Source organism: Amphibalanus amphitrite, unplaced genomic scaffold (assembly GCF_019059575.1).
Source record: "Amphibalanus amphitrite isolate SeventyFive unplaced genomic scaffold, NRLGWU_Aamphi_draft 000031F_arrow, whole genome shotgun sequence".
NCBI lineage: Eukaryota > Metazoa > Arthropoda > Thecostraca > Balanomorpha > Balanidae > Amphibalanus > Amphibalanus amphitrite.
The window spans coordinates 1,399,284-1,421,903 of NW_024881527.1; the positions used below are offsets into that span (position 1 = coordinate 1,399,284).

At 50.1% G+C, this 22,620-nt stretch overlaps 2 protein-coding genes and 1 long non-coding RNA gene across 3 annotated transcripts; 2 read left to right on the forward strand and 1 right to left on the reverse strand.

Annotated features, from left to right (window-relative positions):
* Window positions 1-365: 365 nt before the first annotated feature.
* On the forward strand, window positions 366-4,256 carry LOC122367998. The gene is made up of 3 exons (XR_006254163.1): window positions 366-428; window positions 1,348-1,511; window positions 3,817-4,256. It is a non-coding gene; the product is annotated as an uncharacterized LOC122367998 (long non-coding RNA).
* A 2,828-nt stretch (window positions 4,257-7,084) lies between these two features.
* Window positions 7,085-12,118, reverse strand: LOC122368002 (papilin-like). The gene is made up of 2 exons (XM_043341593.1): window positions 11,151-12,118; window positions 7,085-10,848 (listed from the first exon to the last, which is right to left on the reverse strand). Exons 1-2 carry the CDS (start codon window positions 11,983-11,985, stop codon window positions 9,605-9,607), a joined length of 2,079 nt encoding a protein of 692 aa, XP_043197528.1. The 5' UTR covers window positions 11,986-12,118; the 3' UTR covers window positions 7,085-9,604.
* A 3,883-nt stretch (window positions 12,119-16,001) lies between these two features.
* On the forward strand, window positions 16,002-19,467 carry LOC122368012. The gene is made up of 3 exons (XM_043341603.1): window positions 16,002-16,657; window positions 16,950-17,371; window positions 17,569-19,467. The coding sequence occupies exons 1-3, from the start codon at window positions 16,118-16,120 to the stop codon at window positions 19,118-19,120; spliced, it is 2,514 nt and encodes an 837-aa protein (XP_043197538.1). The 5' UTR covers window positions 16,002-16,117; the 3' UTR covers window positions 19,121-19,467.
* The last annotated feature ends 3,153 nt before the right edge of the window (window positions 19,468-22,620 follow it).

Consider the following 22,620-nt stretch of genomic DNA (forward strand, 5'->3'; position numbering starts at 1 on the left):
TGTTGATTGCTGAGTTTTTGCATTTCACCGTTGGACAACTGTGGCCTGCGGTACACGCATCTGACTGGTGGCGGTGTTAGCCCGGTTACGAGTGGGTGTGTCGGCTTTGTGGTCGTGCCATAACCGCGCGACTTCCTGAGCGAGACACGCCATGACGCAGCTTCGAATGCCGCTGGGTATGCTCCAAAACCCTATGGGTGTGCTGCGAGGTCCACCGAATATGCCCCGAGGTCCACTGAATGTGCTCCGAGGTCCACTGAATGTGCTCCGTGGTCCACTGGGTGTGCTCCGAGGTCTGCTGGGTGTGCTCCGCGGCCCGCTGGGTGTGCTCCGAGGTCCGCTGGGTGTGCTCCGGAGTCCGCTGGGTGTGTGCCTGCCGCTGCTCGCCTTATTCTCGTGCCAACCCGCACTGGGCGATCATCTACGAGGTGAGGATGTCTGTTGAGCAGAGAAAGATGGAGCTAATGAGATTGGGATGGTCCCAAGAGAGAGATCGAGCTAATTCGATTGGGGTGGCCCGATATTGCTGGTGTGCGCCTTATCTCTTATCATATAGATAGGCATTTGTATTAGAGGTGGCAAAAGATGAAAATTTTGGGAACCAGACTCGAACCAGACCCGGCTGGACATTTCTGGAACCAGTCGGACCCGGTCGTAGTTGGAATCGGAACCAGTTGGACCCGGTTCCCCAAAAGTCAATTAATACAAACTACTTGAAGGTATCATTAGTTGCATCATGTAAAGCAGCCTATTTCCCACTGGGAATACTCATGAGCTACTGTGTGCCAGGAAACATTCACTTCATTCACTTCATATTTTGCAATAATGTGTAGTGTGCAAGATGTACAGTTTAGGTAGGACCCGGTTGGACCCGTCAGAAAATTTCCAGGAACCGGTCTGGACCCATATGGGTCCAGACTGGTTCTTTGGACCGGGTCCTCGGGTCCACATTTTGCCACCTCTAATTTGTATGGTATTAACTTATTCGACCGATTACAAATATAGGCATTGGTTAAAAGCTAGAGTTGTAACTTGTTACTTGTTAGAATATAGTTATAGTCACCAAGAGAATTTATGTATTATGTGTACAGTTGTCTCTGTCTGCATCTCGCAAATGTTGCCGAGCGTGAAACACTTTATCATATAAAAAAGAGTTTCTGTACACTAAGCCACTGTTAGCATTGTTTTAAGCAATAAATGACTGAAATCAGCTGAAATTAGAGCGACCACAGCATTGATTTGCTGCTAGTTTACTGCGCTGACTGACCGCGGCACTGGCCACTGCCCACTGGCCCTACACTCGCATATAGTAGGCTTCACCCTCCGCTCCCCCTGCCGCCGCCGCAGCGTTCAACCTGACCGAGGCGACCTTCTCCAATCGGACGTGCTTCTCGTGCAGCCTGGACTTCCGCTACGTGCCCTGGCAGGGCGACCACCCCTGCCTGGGCTGGACTGAGCCGGTGGCCACCGACTACCTGGTCCAGTGTGGCGGTCACCAGCCCATCTGTCAGGTATAGTGTCCACTCAGTGTGGCAGTCACCATGGCCCATATGTCAGGTATAGTGTCCAGTGTCCACTCAGTGTGGCGGTCACCAGCCCATAGGTCAGGTAAGGTCACTCAGTGTGGCGGTCACCAGCACATCTGTCAGGTATAGTGTCCACTCAGTGTGGCGGTCTCCAGCCCATCTGTCAGGTATAGTGTCCACTCAGTGTGACGGTCTCCAGCCCATCTGTCAGGTATAGTGTCCACTCAGTGTGGCGGTGTCCAGCACATCTGTCAGGTATAGTGTCCACTCAGTGTGACGGTCTCCAGCCCATCTGTCAGGTATAGTGTCCACTCAGTGTGGCGGTCTCCAGCCCATCTGTCAGGTATAGTGTCCACTCAGTGTGGCGGTGTCCAGCACATCTGTCAGGTATAGTGTCCACTCAGTGTGACGGTCTCCAGCCCATCTGTCAGGTATAGTGTCCACTCAGTGTGACGGTCTCCAGCCCATCTGTCAGGTATAGTGTCCACTCAGTGTGGCGGTCTCCAGCCCATCTGTCAGGTATAGTGTCCACTCAGTGTGGCGGTCTCCAGCCCATCTGTCAGGTATAGTGTCCACTCAGTGTGGCGGTGTCCAGCACATCTGTCAGGTATAGTGGGCCGGTGTTCACTCGGTGTGGTGGTCACCAGCCCTATAGGTCAAGTGAGGTTACTCAGTGTGGCGGTCACCAGCCCATCTGTCAGGTATAGTGGGTTGGTGTGGCGGTCACCAGCCAATATATCAGGTAAAGTGGGCCGGTTCAAACGATCACACTTCTTTTTGTCAGGTGTAGTAAGGCTTGAGGTGGCTGGCTTCCATCCGGATGTCTAAGCATTCATGCTACCCTTTCAACCATGTAGGGTAAGGTGCCTAATTAGCGACCCTTTCCTATTTGCGACCTACCTCTCTACAGAAAACCTGGCAAGAGAAATCGGGATGAAAACAATGCCAAAAGGTCCGCCATACTTTGGTTTTCAAACTAAATTCTTCTCCGGCTGTCGATGCTTCTGGTGGGACGTTCTAGGAGAGTTTAAACAAAAATGACCAGTTTCTTATCCAAAACGTATGTATTTGGAACCTATCTGCTGGAAAGCGATGCACAATAAGATGATGCACCTTTTTTATTCTGAATCGACAATCCTTTTTCAATTGATTGCCGTTTTACCGCAGTGAATCGCGTAACTGTGCACTGCATGATGGTCAAAAATGTATCGCAACCCACATTTCCTATATTTGCGCCCGACTGGTCGCAAATAGCTTGATAAGGGAAAGAAAGGGGAAAAGAGAGAAATGAAAATGAGGTGTTGCAGAAGTTTGCGATGTGTGGCAGGTGATGCCAACTGTCGTCAGCGACTGCAGGGGTGCCGAATCCAGGGCGGGCCTCGAATATCATGCGAGATAGCCCGCAAAATTTGGGTTTTGGCCTTCTGTTCGCCTTTGGTGCATCACGTGATCAGTTATCATCTTCATAAAGCTGTATGATAAACGCTTCTGTTCCAGTGATTGAGTGCTTTGGGTATAGGTTGCCTTTTTGGGATCATATTTCAACTTTTCGGGCTTCGCATTTTTTACCATTTTTATTATGGGAAAGCCCATAGACCTATTAGCGACCCTACCCGGTCGCTAATCGGGACGAGTTCCCTATTAGCGATTTTTGCAATGGTTTGATAAAATGCTCATTACAAATAAATTCGTGGATATTGGGAGAGAAAATGAATATATTTTAATAAAAAAAACGATCTATCCGAAAATCAAGCCAGTAATACCTACAGTAGCACCCATAGAGCGTGAGCAGTGACGGTTCAAATTAAGGGGTCGCTAATTAGGTAAGCACCTTACCCTAGATCTTATGAAGTAAGTGCGTATTTATTTCGCCGATTAGCGTAACCCTTAACAGTCTGCGTTCCTGGCTACGTTCTGTGACACTAGCCCCGTTTACATAGGGCTTGTTGCCAGATAGTGGAATTCCGATACCGAGACATTTATTCCACTAACGAGACATTTCAGGCACATTCCGCTCCTTCTAACGACTTAAGGCCGGATAAGTCGTCAGAACTAGCGGAATGTACCTGAAATGTCTCGTTAGTGGGATAAATGTCTCGATATCGGAATTCCACTATCTGGCAACTAGCTCTATGTAAACGGGGCTATTGACAACACAGCCTTTTTGAGTGTTTTGCAATCTGGCTATAAATAAAATTTCCAAATATTAGCTAGACATGATCGAATAGCACACCGTGTTGTAGGTATTTACGATTTCTCGCGTTTGCACCCCGACTGTGCTGTGCCGCAGGAGACGTGGTTCGTTCAGAGCGGCATTCTGCTGCTGCTCTCGCGCGGCTGTACGGACTCGTGCGCGGCCTACTGCAAGTCCACTGGGTTCGGCGTCACGCGCACCACCTGTAACCTCTGCTGTGAGCGCGACGGCTGTAACGACCACCCGCCCAGTCTACAGGCCACTGCCACCGGACTCTGAAGGCGCGGTTACTGGCGCGGGCCGTTAAAATAGAGCTCAGGTCACACTGTGTCAGTAGAGTTGAGGTCACAGAGCGTCAGTAGAGGTTAAGTCACAATGTGTTAGTGGATCTCTGTGGCTATCAGGGACAGCTGCAGCCTAGGTCAATTTCTTTGAGTTTCTTTTCATTGTCGTGGACAATATTGCTCACGTTCAGCTTTTGCCTCTCGGTCGTATCCTGACTCGTACCGATGTGATGTATGTACATGACTGGATAAATGCACCGCGGCTGTGACACCAGCCGTTGGCTAGGTGGACCTCTGTTCATCGACGCAATGCAGTATGCATCCTTATCCAAAAAGATTATGTCGGTTTATCTGCGGTTAAAATTAACCCTCGCCCTGGCAGGGGGGGGGGGGGGGGTCGATGCGACCCCCCCCCCTAAGGTTTTTTGAAGATAGCGTAAAAACGGCGCCGCCAAATTTGGCACAGCCTATGGGGCAACCTTTTTACATATGACCTGAAAATTTCAGGTCCGGATGACCTTGGGTCAGGTCACCAGGTCAGAAAAACCGGTACAAGGTCATGGTCAAATTTCAATTTTCTTTTTGCACCTGTCCAACTCACATTTTTTGACTGACTTCCTTCAAACTTTCAGGATGTGCTAAGTTCACCGAGTTGTATAACATATAGTCCGGCTTTTTTGAGGTCACTGACCTGAGGTCAGTTAGATAGAGGTCATTACGTCGTAATGTTAAGCCTATGGGAAAATACCAAATTCGGAAAATACTGGAGATATCCGCTTCGTTCTATCACTTTTGTGCTTTGAAACCACGGTACTTAACAGCAGGTCACTTGGTGCTTCTTTGTTTGGTGTACTTATGCATGGGTCAGGTCAAATGAGGTCAACTGAGGTCAAATGACGTTTTTGCCAATAACTTGGCACATAATGACGCTAGAGCTTAAAAAATGGTATCATTGTGTTCCTGGTGATCAGCGGAATCGAATGATATGCGATATGATGCAATTTGGTTAACTTGAACTTAATTTATTAATTTAAGTTTACTTAAAATTTAAGAAAAATTTTAAGTACACTTAAGCAAGCTAAAAAGTATATCATTCGACGCGCCTTGACGTGCTGAGTTCACTGGTGCTTTTCTTTTTGCTCTATCTTTATTAGATCAAAAGTTATAAGCGAAAAACTTTTGACCTGTTTTTAGCGAAATTTTTACATTTATACCCCCCAAAACCCCCCTAAATATTGACCTAGAGCAACCAAATTTGCACAGGGGCGAGAACTCTAGGGGGCCCACCTACCTACCAAATTTGGTGTTTCTAGGTGCCATAGGAGCCAATCGCGAGGGGGGGGGGGTCGCATCGACCCCCCCCCCTGCCAGGCCGTGTTATGAAAAATGCCCTGCCAGGGCGAGGGTTAAACCTATTGCACTTGGACGGCAGTCTTCTTTGTTCCGTGCGCCGGCATAATCGTAATCAAAGGAAGGGCTGCAGGCATATGATGTTGCACGTAACTCGTAAGCAGTTAACTGGTGTTCTGAAAATGTGTTTTGAAGCCGGTGCTGACCTGTTTCCTAACATGTTCTCTAGCTTTCGTATCAGCCTAAAACTTTCTTTTGCGTCGCAGCTGAATTGCATTTTAAGATGTTGTTTACCGTTAACGATCGATAACGAACGATTATGTTAACGTTAACGAACGATACCGTTAACGATGCCCCCCCATCAGGGCGCGGGTGGGGGGGGCCATTTTCCCCCCTGTGGTTTTTCTTAACTAGCGAGAAAACGGCGGCGCGCAGCGCCGCTAAATTTTGGGTATCTTAGCGGGGATCAATTTGACACATTCACACAAAATTTCAAGTCACAGGTCACCTCACGTCATGAGTTATTGAGGTCAAACTGAGGTCATCTTCGAGTAAAAATGAGCAAAGAACATGACATCTTGAAACGCTCACCAATTCTACAGTTAACAAGCAATTTTAAAGTTCTTTTTGTGGTTGTGTATAGAAAAAACGGCGCTACAAAACTGCTATCTCGAATTTTCATATTTTGGGATTTTGACCCCCGAAAAATAAAAAAAAAATGTTTTTTTTGAAAAACAAAAAAAATCGAATAAAAAAACGGAATATATGTGATAGTTCCTGCGCTCTTCGATATACATACCAAATTTTAGATCGATATCTCTTTTTTTTGGCCAAGTTATAGCGAAAAAACTTAAAATTGATGACGTCAAATTTTTGAACTCAATTTTTAGCAATTCTAGACCTCGTAGCGCAAAACGGAGACCACCATTGAACTCCCCGTGACGAGCTACATCGAATCGATACCCATTTTATGCAAAAATATCAACTTTGAAATTTGACATAATTTGACCTGACCTTGACCTGACCTTGACCTGACCTTGACCTGACCTTGTCCAAAACGTGACCTTAGCTGGCCCAAAAGTCTGCCTGACCCACATAGTCGCATTTGTCATGTAAAATGGACCATGAAACATGTATCACACGACACTTTCATATTGTGACCCCCCAGTGACCTGACCTTTGTGACCGGACCTGGTATCAGTGACCTCAAATAGCAAAATATGTGTTTGAAGAACATTTCCCCATCGATGATTTTCAATGAAATGCATTTTACTCGATTTTACAACGCATTTCTTGAAATGCCTGTCAACGGTGAAAATTCGACCTTTGACCTGACCTGTGACATCATCAGTTTGACCGAGGTCAATGAAATTGGGTCACAAGGTAGTTCCGCGTTGGGGCTATCCAACGCCGTTTACCGCTTGAGCTATGTTGCGTGGTTCTCGAGATCTTAGGGGGGGGGGGGGCCAAAATGCCCCCCCCCCCCATCAGACCGCGTTGCTCGGCAAACCCCATCAGGGCGCGGGTTAACATGGTTGTCCCGTATTTTTCATTCATTGCGATGCATTTCAATATAGGTATGTGCATTGCATTACACTTCACTTCTTCAATACACTTCTGGTGCATTACAATGCTTTTTTACAATTCCTTGAATTGTTTACTTATCTTTTTTACTTTCCCAATATCTAGGATCTTTCCCGTCGATACTTACAACAAACAAACAACAAACAAACAAGCCAGCATTTCTTATTTCATTCTTAGACGAACAAATTAGCGCATAGCGTATGCCCATTAGCCTAAGCCTGAAAGCATTTAACAACAGTTTCATAACGTCACTCTGCTTATCGTAAACATATGACAAACAATGTTTTTTTTAATCGTTGAATGCCGGACTGCGGTGCCCGCTCTAAACACAATTCATTGATGCTTCCGCTCTATGGACGCATCGACAGTTCCGGTAGTCGATAGAGTCATATAAATGAGTGCTCTTCATTACTAAATATTAACCCGCGCCGTGCTGGGGGGGGCGTTTTTACGCCCCCCCCCCCTCAGGTTTTTTGCGAATATCTCAAAAACGGCGGCGCGCAGCGCCGCCGTTTTTGGTACACGTGTTCCTACATCATTTCCGCACATGTTGTGAAAATTTCAGACCTAGGCCGTTCAAGGTCAGGTCACCAGGTCACGTCAAGTGACCTTACCTCAGAAAAAGTTCAAAGGCTCGCTATAGCTACACCGACTGAACGAGCACTTTGAAACTTTCAGCGATTGATATGAGTAACAGTATGTATAAAATGTTTATCTCGGATTTTTGATATCTGTGACCTAAGGTCAGGTCAATTTTGCGACCTCTCCATTATAAGTCAATGGGAGAAAATTGAAATGCGCCTCTTTTGGACGAATATCGTTCAAAACGCTCTCAAACATCGGTTCATAGGTAAACATGACACACTGAATAGGAAAAATGCACCTGTGACCCCTCTGTGTGCCCCTGAGGTCATCTCAGGTCATGAACGGTCGCCAGCAGTTTTTTGGCTATAACTTTTGATAGAGACGTGCTAGAGCGGTGAAAACACGTCAGATGTGTTCAGCTCGACGATACGGATCGACTGATATGCAACATGACCCTTTTCGGTCAGGTCATGACCTTGACCTGAGGTCAAATTTTCAAAATGACCTTTCAAGGTCAACAAATAGTTCATTCGACGCGTCTCGACGAGAGGAACACGATGCTGGCAAAAGTAATGTCATGGCGCTTATGAGTCAAAAGTTATTGACGAAAAAACGTTTTTCGTAAAAACGGCTATTTTTGGAGTTTTTGCCCTCTGGAGGCTAAACCGTTGACCTGAGGTCAAATCTGAGAACATTACTCAGAAAGGTCTGTAAAAGGGCTATCGAATGCGCTTTTCCGCGGCGCTGTAGCTCTATCGGTTCCCGAGATAGCCGTTGGCAGTTTCCAAAATGTTGAAATAGTCAACATTTTACCTTTGGTGACCTCTGGTGACCTGACCTTTGACCTGACCCAAAAAATGACCGAAGTGTTTTCGTCCTTATTTTTGACGCTCTTTCGATTGCCGCTTACCGCGTGTCGCTACGTGGCCTGCAGGAGCCGAGTTAGACGGGGGGGCGTGAAAACGCCCCCCCCCCCAGCACTCGGCGGAAAGTTCAGGCCACCAGCACGGCGCGGGTTAACACAAACATTCGGCGCATAAAAACATCCTATCTAAAGTCAACCGGGTTGAACAGCTAGTGGAAACATTTCCACACAACAGCAGGGACTGTCAATAATGTGACGATGAACATAGCAGGATGCACATGATGTTGTTCCGCCGTACAGACGCATAGCATTCATCTGAAAGCAGGCAAACGTCGGGCGCCATCGGCTGATTGGATAGTGCAAATAGCACATTGTACTAAAAAACATCGTGATCATCATCATCATCATCATCATCATCATCATCATCATCATCATCATCATCAGCCAGTTTATCAATCATATTGCAAGACATGCATGCAAGCACCAGCACACGGCAATATCAGAAACTTATCCTGTGTGCACACACTACACAATTCACATACCTACACCTCCACGACTCCACACCCATACCGCGATTGCAAAGGCAAAAGGTGAAATACATTTCCACAGAACGAAGTCAGAACGAACAGCATTTCTATTGCACTCGCGGTTTGATCTGCTGTGCCTGCCAATTTGAAATGACCGACGCCCGACGGTGCCCTGCGCTCTGTTCGCATCGCTAACAGCAAATTTAACGGCATTCCCCAAAGGTATTAATCATAAAGAATAGATTACATACATGCATACATACATAGGTGACAATTGACGTGACAATCAGTCGGATTCACACTGGTGACTGATGACTCCTTTCAGAACACTCTGGCTTTTCTGCACGTGCAATGGAGATTGGGTCCGTCTGAGCACGTGAGTTTTAGTACGAAATGGAAAAGAGCTGTGTTCAGTGATAATGACGGACCGAACGATAGCATTCCGGCCCAAGTTTTGCCACATTTGGTGTAACTGATATGTAAACGTATAATCTCGGGAGGCGGGAAGACAAACCATTGTATAAGCGCCGACCGTTTGTCTAACAGGTCGGGCAGGATGCGCGCAGGATTCACAATGAGACGCCACTGACCTGGTAACTGCAACTGTACTTACAGCGAAAACTAGAAAAGTTGTAAGGATACTGACCAAAGAAATAACAGGACGACTCCCGAGTCCCGTAATCCGTGATTCAACGAAAAGAGCAGGTTCTCCTGTTGTGACCTGGCTGCCTACAGATGCCACAGCGATAGACCCTGCCGCTCGAACTGCTACTACCGCCTACACCAAACAAACTTCCCAAGCCACCATCACCCATAGGACACGTTCTTCTGTTGTGGCCTGGCTGTCTACAGATACCACAACACTGGACCCTGCCACTCGAACTGCTATTACCGCCTACACTAAACAAACTTCCCAAGCCACCATCACCCATAGGACACGTTCTTCTGTTGTGGCCTGGCTGTCTACAGATGCCACAACATTGGACCCTGCCACTCGAGGCACCCGAACTATTACTTCCACTGTCTCCAAACGAACTTCCTAAGCCACCATCGCCCAGAGGGCAGGTCCTTCTGTTGTGACCTGGTTGTCTACAGATGCCACAGCATTGAACACTACCACTGAAACTATTACCTGTTCTGTAGCCAAGCAAACTTTCAAAACCACTGGCACCTCCTCCACTACTGGAAGGACAAGTCCTCTTGCCATGTCCCGTCCTGCCACATAGTTCACAGTGCTGCACACTTGATTCATTCACAGAGCCCCTAACGGCACCTGCAGGACAAGTTTTCTGATCATGTCCTGTCTTGCCACAGACTCCACATTGTGGCACACCTGAACCATCCTCTATAACTCCATCTCGCCCACCGGCAGTAGTATCCCGAGGCCCAGCCACAGGACAACTGCGCCTGTCGTGTCCTGGCTTACGACAGACACTACAACGATGCTCTTTAACTGAGTCCTCTCCAGGGGTTTCACTTGGTGCACCCAGAAGACAGGTACGCTTATCGTGTCCTGGCCTACGACAGACACTACAAAACGGCTCTTTAACCAATATATCCCCAGGGACTTCACTTGGTTCAGCAAGAAGGCAATTGTGTTCGCCATGCCCTGATCTACGACAGACACTACAAATACGTTCTCTAACCAATGCTTCCTCTGGGGGCTTATTTGAGCTAGCCAGAAGACAGCTGCGTTCTTCGTGCCCTGGCTCGCGACATATGCTGCACAAGTGCTCACCGACGTTTCTACCGCTGACGCTGGGCGTTTGTCTTGGAAGCGGCAGTCCCATGTCGTGCCGGCTGGTTGACAGATCCTCAGGGCGACGTAGGACGTTTGGTTCAGTCGTGGGGTTGCACGACTGCTGTAAGAGCGGGGGAAATGCTGCGGTCTCTTGGTTTACAGACTTGGCATTTACAGACTTGGCATTTTTACCTGTGGGATGTTAGAGACTGCGTCAGTTGTTTATGTGTGTGGGCTATGTGTGGTAATCAGTAGCGGGAACAACAATGGACAATAGTGGCAGTGAACAATAGATGCTTACTTTGTTGAACCGAAGCTGAGCTTAAATCAAATATGAAGTATGTGTTTTATAGTTCTTGAAATATTTGAACGTATTTTAACACTTAGGAGCCACATATGGGAACGACATTGACGGACGTTTGGCTCGTCTGTTCTTCCCTGCCTATAGAGCCAGATCCCCGAAAATGGGTTGTCTTATTTTCACTAACGCTCACCTTGACCACAGTCGTCTCCAACATCCCCTAGCTCGAGTACTCGTATGGTGTTGATATGTAGCCCTTCCAACCTAGACACTGTTTCGTCAAGCATCGAACTTGCAGAGGCCAAGATAATGCTAGCCAAATCTGCGCATGAAGACTCGGGTGACACCTCTGTCCGTGACGTCCGTTCTGACGTTTCTGATGATGCTTGTTCTGACGTCTCTGATGATGTTTCCTCTGACGTCTCTGATGAGGTTTTCTCTGACGTCTGTGATGACGCGTCAGACGCAGATAGGGATGTTTCGTCGTCGGTATCTGATGCCGATAAATCTGTGTCTGACGATGACTCATCTGAATCGGAGTTCTCTGTGCTAGACTCATACGGCGACGTTAGTGGCTCCGAGGACGGCACCTTTGGATCTGAAGTCAAGACTTCTGGCTCTGAAGACGGTACTTCAGGCTTAGCAGCTGGGGCCTCTGGCTTCAAAGGTGAAATTTCTGACCTTGGAGAATGCACGTCCAGCTCTTGAGATGACCGCTCCGCCCCTCGACACGGTACCTCAGATTCTGAAGAAATTTGTATTTTCGAATTCACCGAGGACACATTTGCCTCGGGCAGTGCCGCTGCCTCTGACGCCAATGACAATGTTCCTCCTGGCATCTGTGATGGTGCGTCATTTTTGCAAAACACAGTCTCTTTGTCGCCAGCCTCAGGCATAGACAAATGGGGCGCTGATACTGCGCCGCTACGAGCCTCTGTGCCACTGGCTGCCGCTGTTCCACTGCCCGACACTGATGCCTCATGACCCTCCGTCACGCCTGTCTCTGGCGTCACCACCTGCACCACCATGACGTCGGATATGGGGTGCAGACCACCCGTCGAGCTCGACGCCGTACGTAGCCACACTGTGCACCAGCTCAACGATTGTGACTGGCCTTGCGCACCACACACGGTTGCCTAGCAGCGCACAGCGAAACTTAAACACTAGATACCGCTCGATAGTGTGCAATCTAATTGAGAGGCGTCAGTCACGCAATCAGGCTAAAGGGCGCTATCAAAGCCAAGGCCGTGCCAAGGCCATACATAGGAGGTAGCGACACCTGTCGATTTGTTGATATACTGTGCTGGCGGGCCAGTGACGTCACCAGCCTGGGTTCGGGCTTCGCCGTCGGTATTTAACCCTCGCCGGCACAGGTCATTTTGCGTCCTTCGACGGTACAAGGGGGGGGGTGGTACGACCCCCCTCGCGTTTGGCCCCTGATCGAGCTAGAGCTTCGCGGAAAAAACGAGCGTGTTGCCCGTCACGAGAGGAAGCCGATGATACCCAATTTTAAGGTCCTAGGTCATCGGGTGACCTCCCAGGTCAGGTCAATGGCCCGAAAACCGGGAAAATCGGGACCTGTTAGAAAGTCGTAAAGTGTGGCTGCTATGTGGTTTTCCGGGGTTCTGATCACGAATATCCTGTTAGTTTTGATCGGAGATGATGTCTTTAAGCATTTAGACCAGGTCGGGTCAGGTCAGGTCAGGTCAACCGGTAGGTAGGGGTTGTGACGGGTATTCGTAATACGTGTCAACCGCCTCTGACAGCTTCGTAACATGTTACGAAGGCACCAAAACTACTTCATAAACGTTCAAATGGTTGCTAAATTCGAATCCAGCTCCAAAAACTAGCCTAGAAACATGTAAAACTAGAAAAAGTGAACCGAGGTCACCCGAGGTCACCAAAGGTCAATGACCTGACCTGACCTTCAGGTGACCTTGACACCCACCCTAATGTATGGGAGCAACATCAAATCACATGTTGGAACGTTTGAAACCACGAAAAGTTTGCAAACGCGAGGCTAATGCGAGCCGACATACGCGGAATCGCGATTCCGGCCAAACATGGTCTCGGAAAAGAGGTCACAGGTCAAAGGTCATTTGTGTCAGGGTCATGAAATTTTCAGGGTAGGTGTAAAATTGATCAATGCGAGGGTACTGAAAGTTTCGTCGCGATCGGCCGCTATTTACGCGAGCTATTCGCGAAAAACCTTAGGGGGGGTTGCATCACCCCCCCCCCCCCTGTGCCGGCGAGGGTTAAAACCCGGCAGTTGCTGCGGCATTCCGCCATCCGCCATTTGCTTGGGGGGGGGGGGGGGAGCGTAACGCCCCCTGCCGATAACTCGAGAACTTTACCACGCGCACCGACGGGGGTGCGGATATATCCGCCCCCCCCCCCTGAGGTTTTTCGCGAATAGCGGGAAAACCAACCTAAATGGGGACATTTAGGTTGGCCATAGTTAGTTAGTTAGTTTAGTTTATTGACACTTGATAAAAACATTATACATAGGTACAATGAATATGGATAAAACTCAGATGACAGGCGTGTCCACCAAAACGCATGTCATAGACTTCTATATATACTAAAAGGTCACAACACATTAACACGCGCAGCGACGGGGGTCTGCGCCAACTTAGTACCGACGGGGGGGGGGGCGGATGACCGCCGCCCCCCCCCCCCCGAGATCTCGAGAACGAAGCAAGGTAGCGACAAGCGGTAAACGGCATCGGATACGCACGGATTAGGTCTACAATTTTTACAAAGGTCATTTTCAGGTCAGGTCAGAGATGACGTCACAGGGGTCAAAGAAGTCAAAATGGCGGCGCTAGATATGGAGAGAGTTTTTCTCGAATAACTAACTCGCGCATGACTGGGGTATTTTCCATAACGTGAGTGACTGAGGGGTGGCACTCCAGAGCCCCCCCCCCCCCCTATCTCCGAAACTACTGGGCCGATCGTCAAAATTCAAACGGCTTCTGATAACTCTGGAAAACTGTCGAACGAAACCTATTTTATTGACGTCGACCTTACCGATGACGTCACAGGTCAGGTCAAAGTAAAAATTATCAGCATTTTTGCTTGTTCATACTTTAGGCTCTGACCGCCAGCTGACAAGTCCGGTCAGGCTTATTTTTGGCCAGTAGCAGCGGAACACCTTCAAGTAATGGGAGGGGGGACACTGCCGACTTTTGTTCCCATTCATTCCATGCAACGCCCATAGGGCTAATGTTAAAATACCAAAATCAAAGGGGGGCACGGTGCCCCGGTGCCCTCCCCGCTCCGCCGCCTATGTTTTTGGCTTACGCACTCTTTGATATAGGTATGCCTTAGATACCACTAGGGTGGCCCGCGTGCTCCGCAACGCGAAAAGGGATATTTTCGATCGGCGGGTGTTCGGTTGTTCTTGTGTCGGTTGGGTTATCTATCCATTTCGGTCGATTGCTTTTTGACGGCTAAACGTTTTGGTTTGTGGAAAAAATATCCACCGCATCGAGGTGCCCGTGTCTGATAAGCATGCTTTCCACTTCAGAATCTGTCAAATGTGCTTTATAATTGAGGTGCGTAGTTTTAAGACAAATGAAAGGCGTAGATAATTTTCGCTAAAAATCGTTTTGCAGAGGTTTAAAACATTTATATTTTTAAGAATACTGTTGCTTGTCATGCAAACGTGATGAATGGATCTTGGAGAGAATTGAATGCTCTTTCCAATGATAGCAATTTCAATTGTCAAACGTATCAGGTTAAGCAGCAAATCCCGTGTATCTTTTTAGTGGCACATTATGGACAAATACCATTTTAATTCAGCGATTTTTTCCACATTGTTTTTGATCAATTAGCTTTTCACAATTTTTCCATGAGAGACGGTACATTTTTATTGCTAATAGGCGCTGTTTCAACTCATTCCGTCTGACGATCACCTGAAATTAATATAAATTCCAAAATCCGTTTAAAATGGCACTTTTTGAAATGAAATTGCCCTCACACTTGCACGTGGCGCGTGCCACCCCTGCACCGCACACTATTCGATTGCCCGTTCGATTCTCTACACGATGCTGTTTTCCCCGTGCCGATCGGGCGCACGGCTACCGAGATATTGCACGGGGAACGGACCCGTGTCGGGCAAATTTAGCCATTTTCGCCCGTTTTTGCCAGCCGATTTATACATGTAAAGTCTATGACGCGAATTTGCACTTTTTGGGCACGCGCCACGCGCTCGCTATCGATCCGATCGAGCCGAGACCGCTCAAAGGCACGTTGTCCATCCTTGTTCTATAACTTGCGCAAATTTCAGCGCGGTAGGTGCAACGGTGTGATCTGTAACCCGCGCTACGTAGCACCATGTCGCGACCTTCGTAATAGACAGAAACTACGCCCTCCTCAAATAGTAATATAGATGAGGGTACCAAACTTTTACTCCGAATTTTTCAGGGCAAGGCCAGGTTATCCTAAGTCACGAAAATCGCATATCATCTATCGGTCACGTGACGCCTGTTTTATGGCCCATTTTACTCGTAGATTTCGAAAACACTGTCGTATGTGTCATTTGAGGTAATTTTCAGCTGAATTTACTGGAGGTCAGGTCACTTTTAGGTCAGAAAGGTTAAATATGTGATGGGTTATGCGCGGGTTAAATATGTGAATAAATGCATAAATTTATACATACCAAAATATTTACGTGAATAGGATAGGTATTATAATAAATCGACGTAATGACATGATGTGGAGATGGAATTAAATTGATGAAATACTAGGACTTACTCCACAAGGAGATCGAATGGGTCGGAGCGCTTTCAATATGTATTATACATATCGTCGTCAGCGAATCAATAACGGGTCGAATCGAGTCGGGTATCGAAGAGTACCCGACTCTTCGGGTCGGGTATCTTCGATACCCGACTCGATTCGACCCGTTATTGATTCGCTGACGACGATATGTATAATACATATTGAAAGCGCTCCGACCCATTCGATCTCCTTGTGGAGTAAGTCCTAGTATTTCATCAATAATAAATCGAATCGATGTATGGTGAACACTGACCACATTGCTTCCTGATATATTCGCCTTTTACAACAAACTGAACAACCTTGTGATTGTTTCAATGAAAGCATTGGCAGTATGCCAACTGTCGTAATTCGTGGCTCGTGCAACTAAACAAGATCATGCCCACTGTCCTACTGTACCTACACTACATAAAGCGCCCGTGCCTGGCCCCGTCGGTGACCGATGTGGTCATCGTCAGCGGCTCTGCGGCTCCCCTCCGTCAATTGGCTAACAGGGTGCGAAGGTCGACGGCCGCTGCGCCGCCGCAGTTTTACCGCGTGGCTCCGCTGAGCACCACCATGGTCGGGCCGCGCTGTCTGCCGCTGTCCGCACCGCTTCTGCCACTGCTGCTGTCACTGCTGCTGCTGGCACCATGCGCCGCCGATTCTGAGCACCAGTCCTGCGAGCAGAAGTACTTCTCCGGCGGCCGGCAGCCGCGCGGCGCCCCGTTCGTGGCCGATGGCCGCCGGGTGGGCATCTGCCAGCGGTACCGGGGAGTCGACTACTACTACACCCTGTTCGATACGCGCTACCGCATCCCCGTGTACTCGGCGTACATCCCAGCGCCGGTACCGGCCGACGGCGCGCGCTCGGGCCGCCGCCGCACCGGCCGCTGGTACGTCGAACACTCGCTGGCCCCCTCAGGAAATGGCACCCAGGTAAGAGCGCTGCGCCCCGCCAGCCATAGAACGTGCCGCATAAATGGTGCTTCAATTTTTCTCTGTGGTTTTTGAAAGTATCATTGTTCTATACCTCAATAATCACCGCTGAAGACATTTGCAATAAGATGTACAGCTGCAGCGATGTGTGTTATCGTGCACTGTCATCATTATCGTGCACTGTGCACATGTTCATCGCATAACGTATCAAGATGTTGACAGTTAAGAATTACCGGCCACCGGTCACCTCCGTGGGTCCAGTGACAGTGACGCGTGACCCGTCCCTCGGCAGGGCATGGACCAGTGGCCGGGCTCGCGGGGAAGGGTGCCGCCGTCTCTACGCGACCAGCTGCCGCTGCTGCAGGCTGTCGATGACGACTACGCCGAGTCGGGCTTCAACCGCGGCCACCTGAACCCCAACTTCCTGCAGGACGGCCAGGAGGCGCGGCTGGCCACCTTCACGCTGACCAACGCCGTGCCGCAGGAGCCCTGCTTCAACCAGGGCGCCTGGAAGCGCGCCGAGCAGCTGTTCGACGAGGTCTTTGTCTCGTTCTGCTACGCTCGCGGAGGACAGCTGCACGCGCTCACCGGGGCCGTGCCCAACTACCCCGCCCAGGCAGGTGACATGCGCACCACCAGGACCATCTCCTGCGGAGACAACGACGGCGGCTGCAGCGTCTGGCGCCCGGAGGACCCGCACAGTAAATATCACAGGTACGAAACGCTGAGCTCAGCCATGGACCAGGGTGAGTGCTTTTCCGTGCAACGTACAAGCAGGGATGAAAGAGAGTTGTAATTGGGGCTTGCACTGCTGGTGATACGTTGACCACTATACGTCGGGTTTGCTTGTCACGTCATTCCCTTCTGACCTCCCCGTATGGCGAGTGTTTCACCGACCTCCACCCTGGCAGGGTGAACATCCCGTCTCGGATGTGGAGCGCCGCCTGCTGCCGGTACGGCCCGGCTAACCGTCCTCTGGCGCTGCCCTACATGCACTGGGGCCTGAACGCCGGCGACGGCCGGGTGCGCGTCAGTGTGGGCGGCCACGAGCTGCGCCACATGGAGCTCGAACTGCGCCGCTGGTACTACTCCGAGCGCGGCGGGCCCGTGGAGCTGTTTGAGGACGGGTGCTGGACGCCGGCCTCCGCGGCAGACCCGGCTGACGAGACACTGATCAGAGAGCGACTGACCGAGGAGGCCGGTGACGACCCGGCCGTGCTGGTGGACGGTGACCTCACCGAGGCCCCTGACTCCCGGCCCGGCACACTGCTCACCATCCAGCTGCGGCAGGAACTCGACCCGATGCTGCTGCACGCCAGAGATCGCGATGAACACATCGACCGACTCACCAGCCGCATCTACGGCCTGCTCGCCACCGGCAGGTACTTCGTCCAGTGCGTTGATCCTCTCGATAAATATGTACACAGCCACGAACAGGGCGCCCGTCACGCCCGTCGCGCTCTGGCGACTCCGTACTGCATGCTCTCTATGAGTTACGAGGCCGACGACCCGATCCCGGATCTGAGCACGCTGCGCCCGCCGTTCCCGGTTCCCAGTTCTGCAGCTGGCCGGGCCGCGGTCTCGTGCGGCCCGCCGCGCCAGCTGGGCGCCAACGGCATGGTCACGGCCGCAGACGTGGTCACGGGCTCGGCGGCTGCCAACCAGCCGTGCGAGATGCGCCTGTCGGCCGCACAGCTCACCTTCGTCGACGGCGTGCTGCACGTGCCGCGGCTGTCCGCAGGACAGTACGTGGACGTGTATGACGGCCTGCGCTGGCTGCTGCGCCTCAACGACACCCAGCCGCGCCGCTTCCTCAGCTCGCAGCACGAGCTGGTGCTGCGTGTGCCGTCACCGAGGGTGGCCTGGCAGCTGCGCTATGCGGCGCACTCGACCGAGCTATCCAGCGGCGACACCGTGCTGCTCATCGACCAGGAGACGTGTGCGGCGCTCTCGTACCCGCACCGGCGCCGCGGCTGGCCGCACGTGCGCTTCATGGAGAGTCCCGGCGGCGCCGGCCGTCATCAGGTGCTGCTGGATGGAGCTGCCGCCGGCGGCACCGTGGGCGTCGGCGCGCGCGTGCGGCTCCGCACCGCGCACACCACTGACCCCGGCTACGAGATGCTCTACAGCTCGTACACATCCAACATTTACTATGACCGGCGCGACGACAGCAGCAAGCAGCTGTGGCGAGTGGGCGGCCTGCCGCGCCACGGCGGCCACCTCACGCTGGAGAACGTCCGCTATGGCGACTGGTTCCTGGGTATGAAGGACCGAGACATGGAGGACGGCGGCGTCTTCAAGGGCAAGCTGTGCCGCAACCCCAACAGGTGGCTGGTCTACAAGCTGCCGGAGCGGCCGGACGCAACGCCCGTGCAGACAGGAGATCAGATCGCCGGCTTTGAGGTCATGGTTCGCGATGCCTGTACACCTGGAGAGAACAAGCCCTTCTGTATCCAAACGTAGGAGATAATGCGTGAATATAACTCGGCGTGACCCGGATGCTGCTAATGAAACGCATTTATATCGTTATTGATAAGCATTACCTTTACTGGCTTACCCTCAATCTGACTATTATGATGTCGGATAAGAGCTTACCTGGCGTAGACACCACTTTTACGAACTTTGTCGCCTGGAATGTGCCTGTAGATTGGCGCGAAGAATGCTTGTTGCGCATTATGTTTGCTTGTATATGTTCTGAAAAATGTCAATATTTGACATCTATTTTTCGAGTCAAGCATAGCCTCACCAAAATGGCTTTGTTCTATGTGTGTGCCCTTTTTTAAGCACAATACAACAGCACCCACAACAAACCACATTCTACATACTCACGAAATATGAATAGGATGAAAAGGCCAGATAAGGGCGGCCATCCTTTTACGCCGCTGGGGCTGAGCCCGTTAGAAAGATCCACCCAGCCGCGCAAACGGTAACCCCACCGCACAGGAGATGTTCCGTTCGGAGGCAATTGAGTATGAATGCGGCCGTCCAGCCCGGAATAGGGATCTGAGCCGTGAGGTGTTGCAGAGAATGATTGGTATTTAGTGCCACTGAGCATAGACCAGAGAAATCGGAACAGAAGGTACCCATGAAAGCCGGGTCACATGAAAGTCATACGCGAAAGCGCATCCCCACCAGACAGGATGATATCAGTCACTACATCATATGAGTTTATACGAGACTGGGACACATCACAGGACCTCGACAAAGCTGTTTCACTTTAGGGATGCTTTTCACGCCTTTGCATAGGTATAAAAATGACACACTTCTCGGATCAATGGAAAGCGCTTGGGTCAAATAAGTCATATCTACGGGTTGAATGAGTCAGGAGCAGACACCTCCCCCCCCCAAAAAATCAAACCTCTTTCGGCCCAGCTGGCACACCTATCGAGCAGAGGCCAGTTTGGCAGCCCTGTCCTTTAGTGGTGTGGTTCGAAGGAACTCTTAGTCAATCCTGCCTGTCGACAGATGGCGCATAAAGCTCTATGCCGCGCACCGGCCTGGGGCAGGTGTTAGGGATTGGAATTCAGGTAAGGTCATATAACAGAATCAGGATCTGGTGACGTCTGAGGCGCGTCACCACGAATACAGCAAATCATGTAAAAGCAAATAATTCTTAGGTACCGCTTCTTACGCCTACGCATGCATAGCTGGAGTTGTTTCGAACACCCAACAACGGCTAGTTCACAGCCCGAAGAAAACGTTTGGATGCTGCTGTAGGTATACGAGTATTATTACCGTGTGTCCTGTTTTACCCTTAGTACCAGCCCCATTCTCATTCTTAGATCGAACTTCCCTGTTATGGGCTGGCGGGCATTCTATAGGCCCTGCAGGCAACCAGGGAGGGTGTAGCTCTATCGGAGAGAGCATCCACACTGCATAGGTAGTGCCTACATACCTACATACATCTCCGAGGATTTATACTGCTTGCGCCACTGATAGTCTGTCATCCATTCCAAAGGCGTGTTTTACAGCGGAACGGACTCAGCTTGACCCACCAGCTGATGATGGTCGAAGTTATACGTATGTATAGTCAAAAGGGGAAAGTCATAACAAGCGATATAATAGCCGTTTTCACGACGGCCATCTGGTACACATTTGGTACACATCTGGTGTAGATTAGGTGCAGATTTGGTCAAGTTAGGTTCAGTGTGTCTCTTAGAAGCTATCAGCTAGGGTTGCACTAATTGCTTATATGTCTGCTGTGTCATATTAACCCTCGCCCATGTAGGGGGGGGTTGGTGCAACCCCCCCCCCCTGAGGTTTTTCGGAAATAGTGCAAAAACGGCGGCGCGCAGCGCCGCCAAATTTTGGGTACCTTATGGGGCAAACCTTGCGCATCTTTTGATAAAAAAAATTGACCGGGTCATGTCAGGTCACGGAGTTATGACGTCACAAAGGGAACAGCCTCCGGCCGGATTTTCACAAACTGAGTGCCAACGCCCGAGGTTTCCTGCCGGTGGTACGGACATCGGTTGATGGATCGTGATGAAACTTCCCATGCATGTTGGGGCAAGTATTGGCTATCATATGGTATAAGAAACTTGACCCGGTCAGGTCAGGTCACGGAGCTATGACGTCACAAGAGGAACAGCGTCCGGTACTATTTTTGAAAAGCGCCCGAACCACTATTTTGCTAATTCTTGTCACCTCAATGGGAATATGCAGCAATATTAACTTCTATAGGGAGCAAATGGACCTCCCAAATCCAAAAATACAATCAGATTTCAAAAATTTAAATTTTGATTTTTCGAATTTCTGCCGCCGACTGTGACCTTGCCGACTTCCGGCGCTCCCAACGCGCCATTTTTAGAGCTAGGGAAACGAAATACATACCAAACGATAGAGAATTGATCAAGGAACACGATAGTGAAGGTTTCAAGTCGATATCTCCCACCGTTTTGCCGCAATCGCCGCGGAAAGTTGAAAAAAGTCTATTTTTCCGAAAATTTGACCTTTGACCGGTCAAAAGTAGGTCAAATGTTGACCTAGGACCAAAAAATATACCACCACTCGCGAGATCTCGGCGAGAGCAATCCGTTGGTCTTTTCCGCTAAGCTCTACGACGCTCCGTTTTCAAACGCCAAGGGGGGGGGGGTCGCACCAACCCCCCCCCCCCCTGCATGGGCGAAGGTGGCAGATCGCCGTTTACGGGCGAGGGTTAACAGGAGCATCATCGATTAAAACACTGAAATAAACTAATAAAATAACGATATTTGCTGTAAAAGAGATTAGATGCAGAATGCAGATTTGGTCAAATTAGGTGCACTCGCTGGTTAGCCTGTCGTGAAAACGGCTATTACCGCTTTTTCACCCGTGCCGCACAATTCTCACAATTCTCGCTTTTACCGCTTTTTCACCGGTGCTCTGAGATTCCGCGCCGGGCCGGGGGGGGGGAGTGTCTGAACACCCCCTTCTAACTCGGCTCCTGGGCCACGTAGCGACACGCGGTAAGCGGCAATCGAAAGAACGTCCAAAATAAGGACGAAAACACTTTGGCCATTTTTTGGGTCGGGTCAAAGGTCAGGTCACCAGAGGTCACCAAAGGTAAAATGTTGACTATTTGAACATTTCGGAAACTGCCAACGACTATCTCGGGAACCGATAGAGCTACAGCGCCGCGGAAGGCGCATTCGATAGCCCTTTTACAGGCCTTTCTGAATAATGTCCTCAGATTTGACCTCAGGTCAACGGTTTAGCCTCCAGAGGGCAAAAACTCCAAAAACAGCCGTTTTTGCGAAAAACGTTTTTTCGGCAATAACTTTTGACTCAAAAGAGCCATGACACTACTTTTGCCAGCATCGTGTTCCTCTCGTCGAGACGCGTCGAATGAACTATAATTTGACCTCAGGTCAAGGTCATGACCTGACCGGAAAAGGTCATGTTGCATATCAGTCGATCCGCAACGTCGAGCCGAACACATCTAAGGCGTTTTCAGCGCTCTAGCACGCCTCTATCAGAAGTTA

Coding starts and splice junctions, on each gene's coding strand:
- LOC122368012 (XM_043341603.1), top strand. CDS start 16,118: ATGCCCACTGTCCTACTGTACCTACACTACATAAAGCGCCCGTGCCTG. Junction 16,658..16,949: donor CCTCAGGAAATGGCACCCAG/GTAAGAGCGCTG, acceptor GTCCCTCGGCAG/GGCATGGACCAGTGGCCGGG. Junction 17,372..17,568: donor CCGCACAGTAAATATCACAG/GTACGAAACGCT, acceptor CCACCCTGGCAG/GGTGAACATCCCGTCTCGGA.
- LOC122368002 (XM_043341593.1), bottom strand. CDS start 11,985: ATGGTGGTGCAGGTGGTGACGCCAGAGACAGGCGTGACGGAGGGTCAT. Junction 10,849..11,150: donor TGGAGACGACTGTGGTCAAG/GTGAGCGTTAGT, acceptor AACATCCCACAG/GTAAAAATGCCAAGTCTGTA.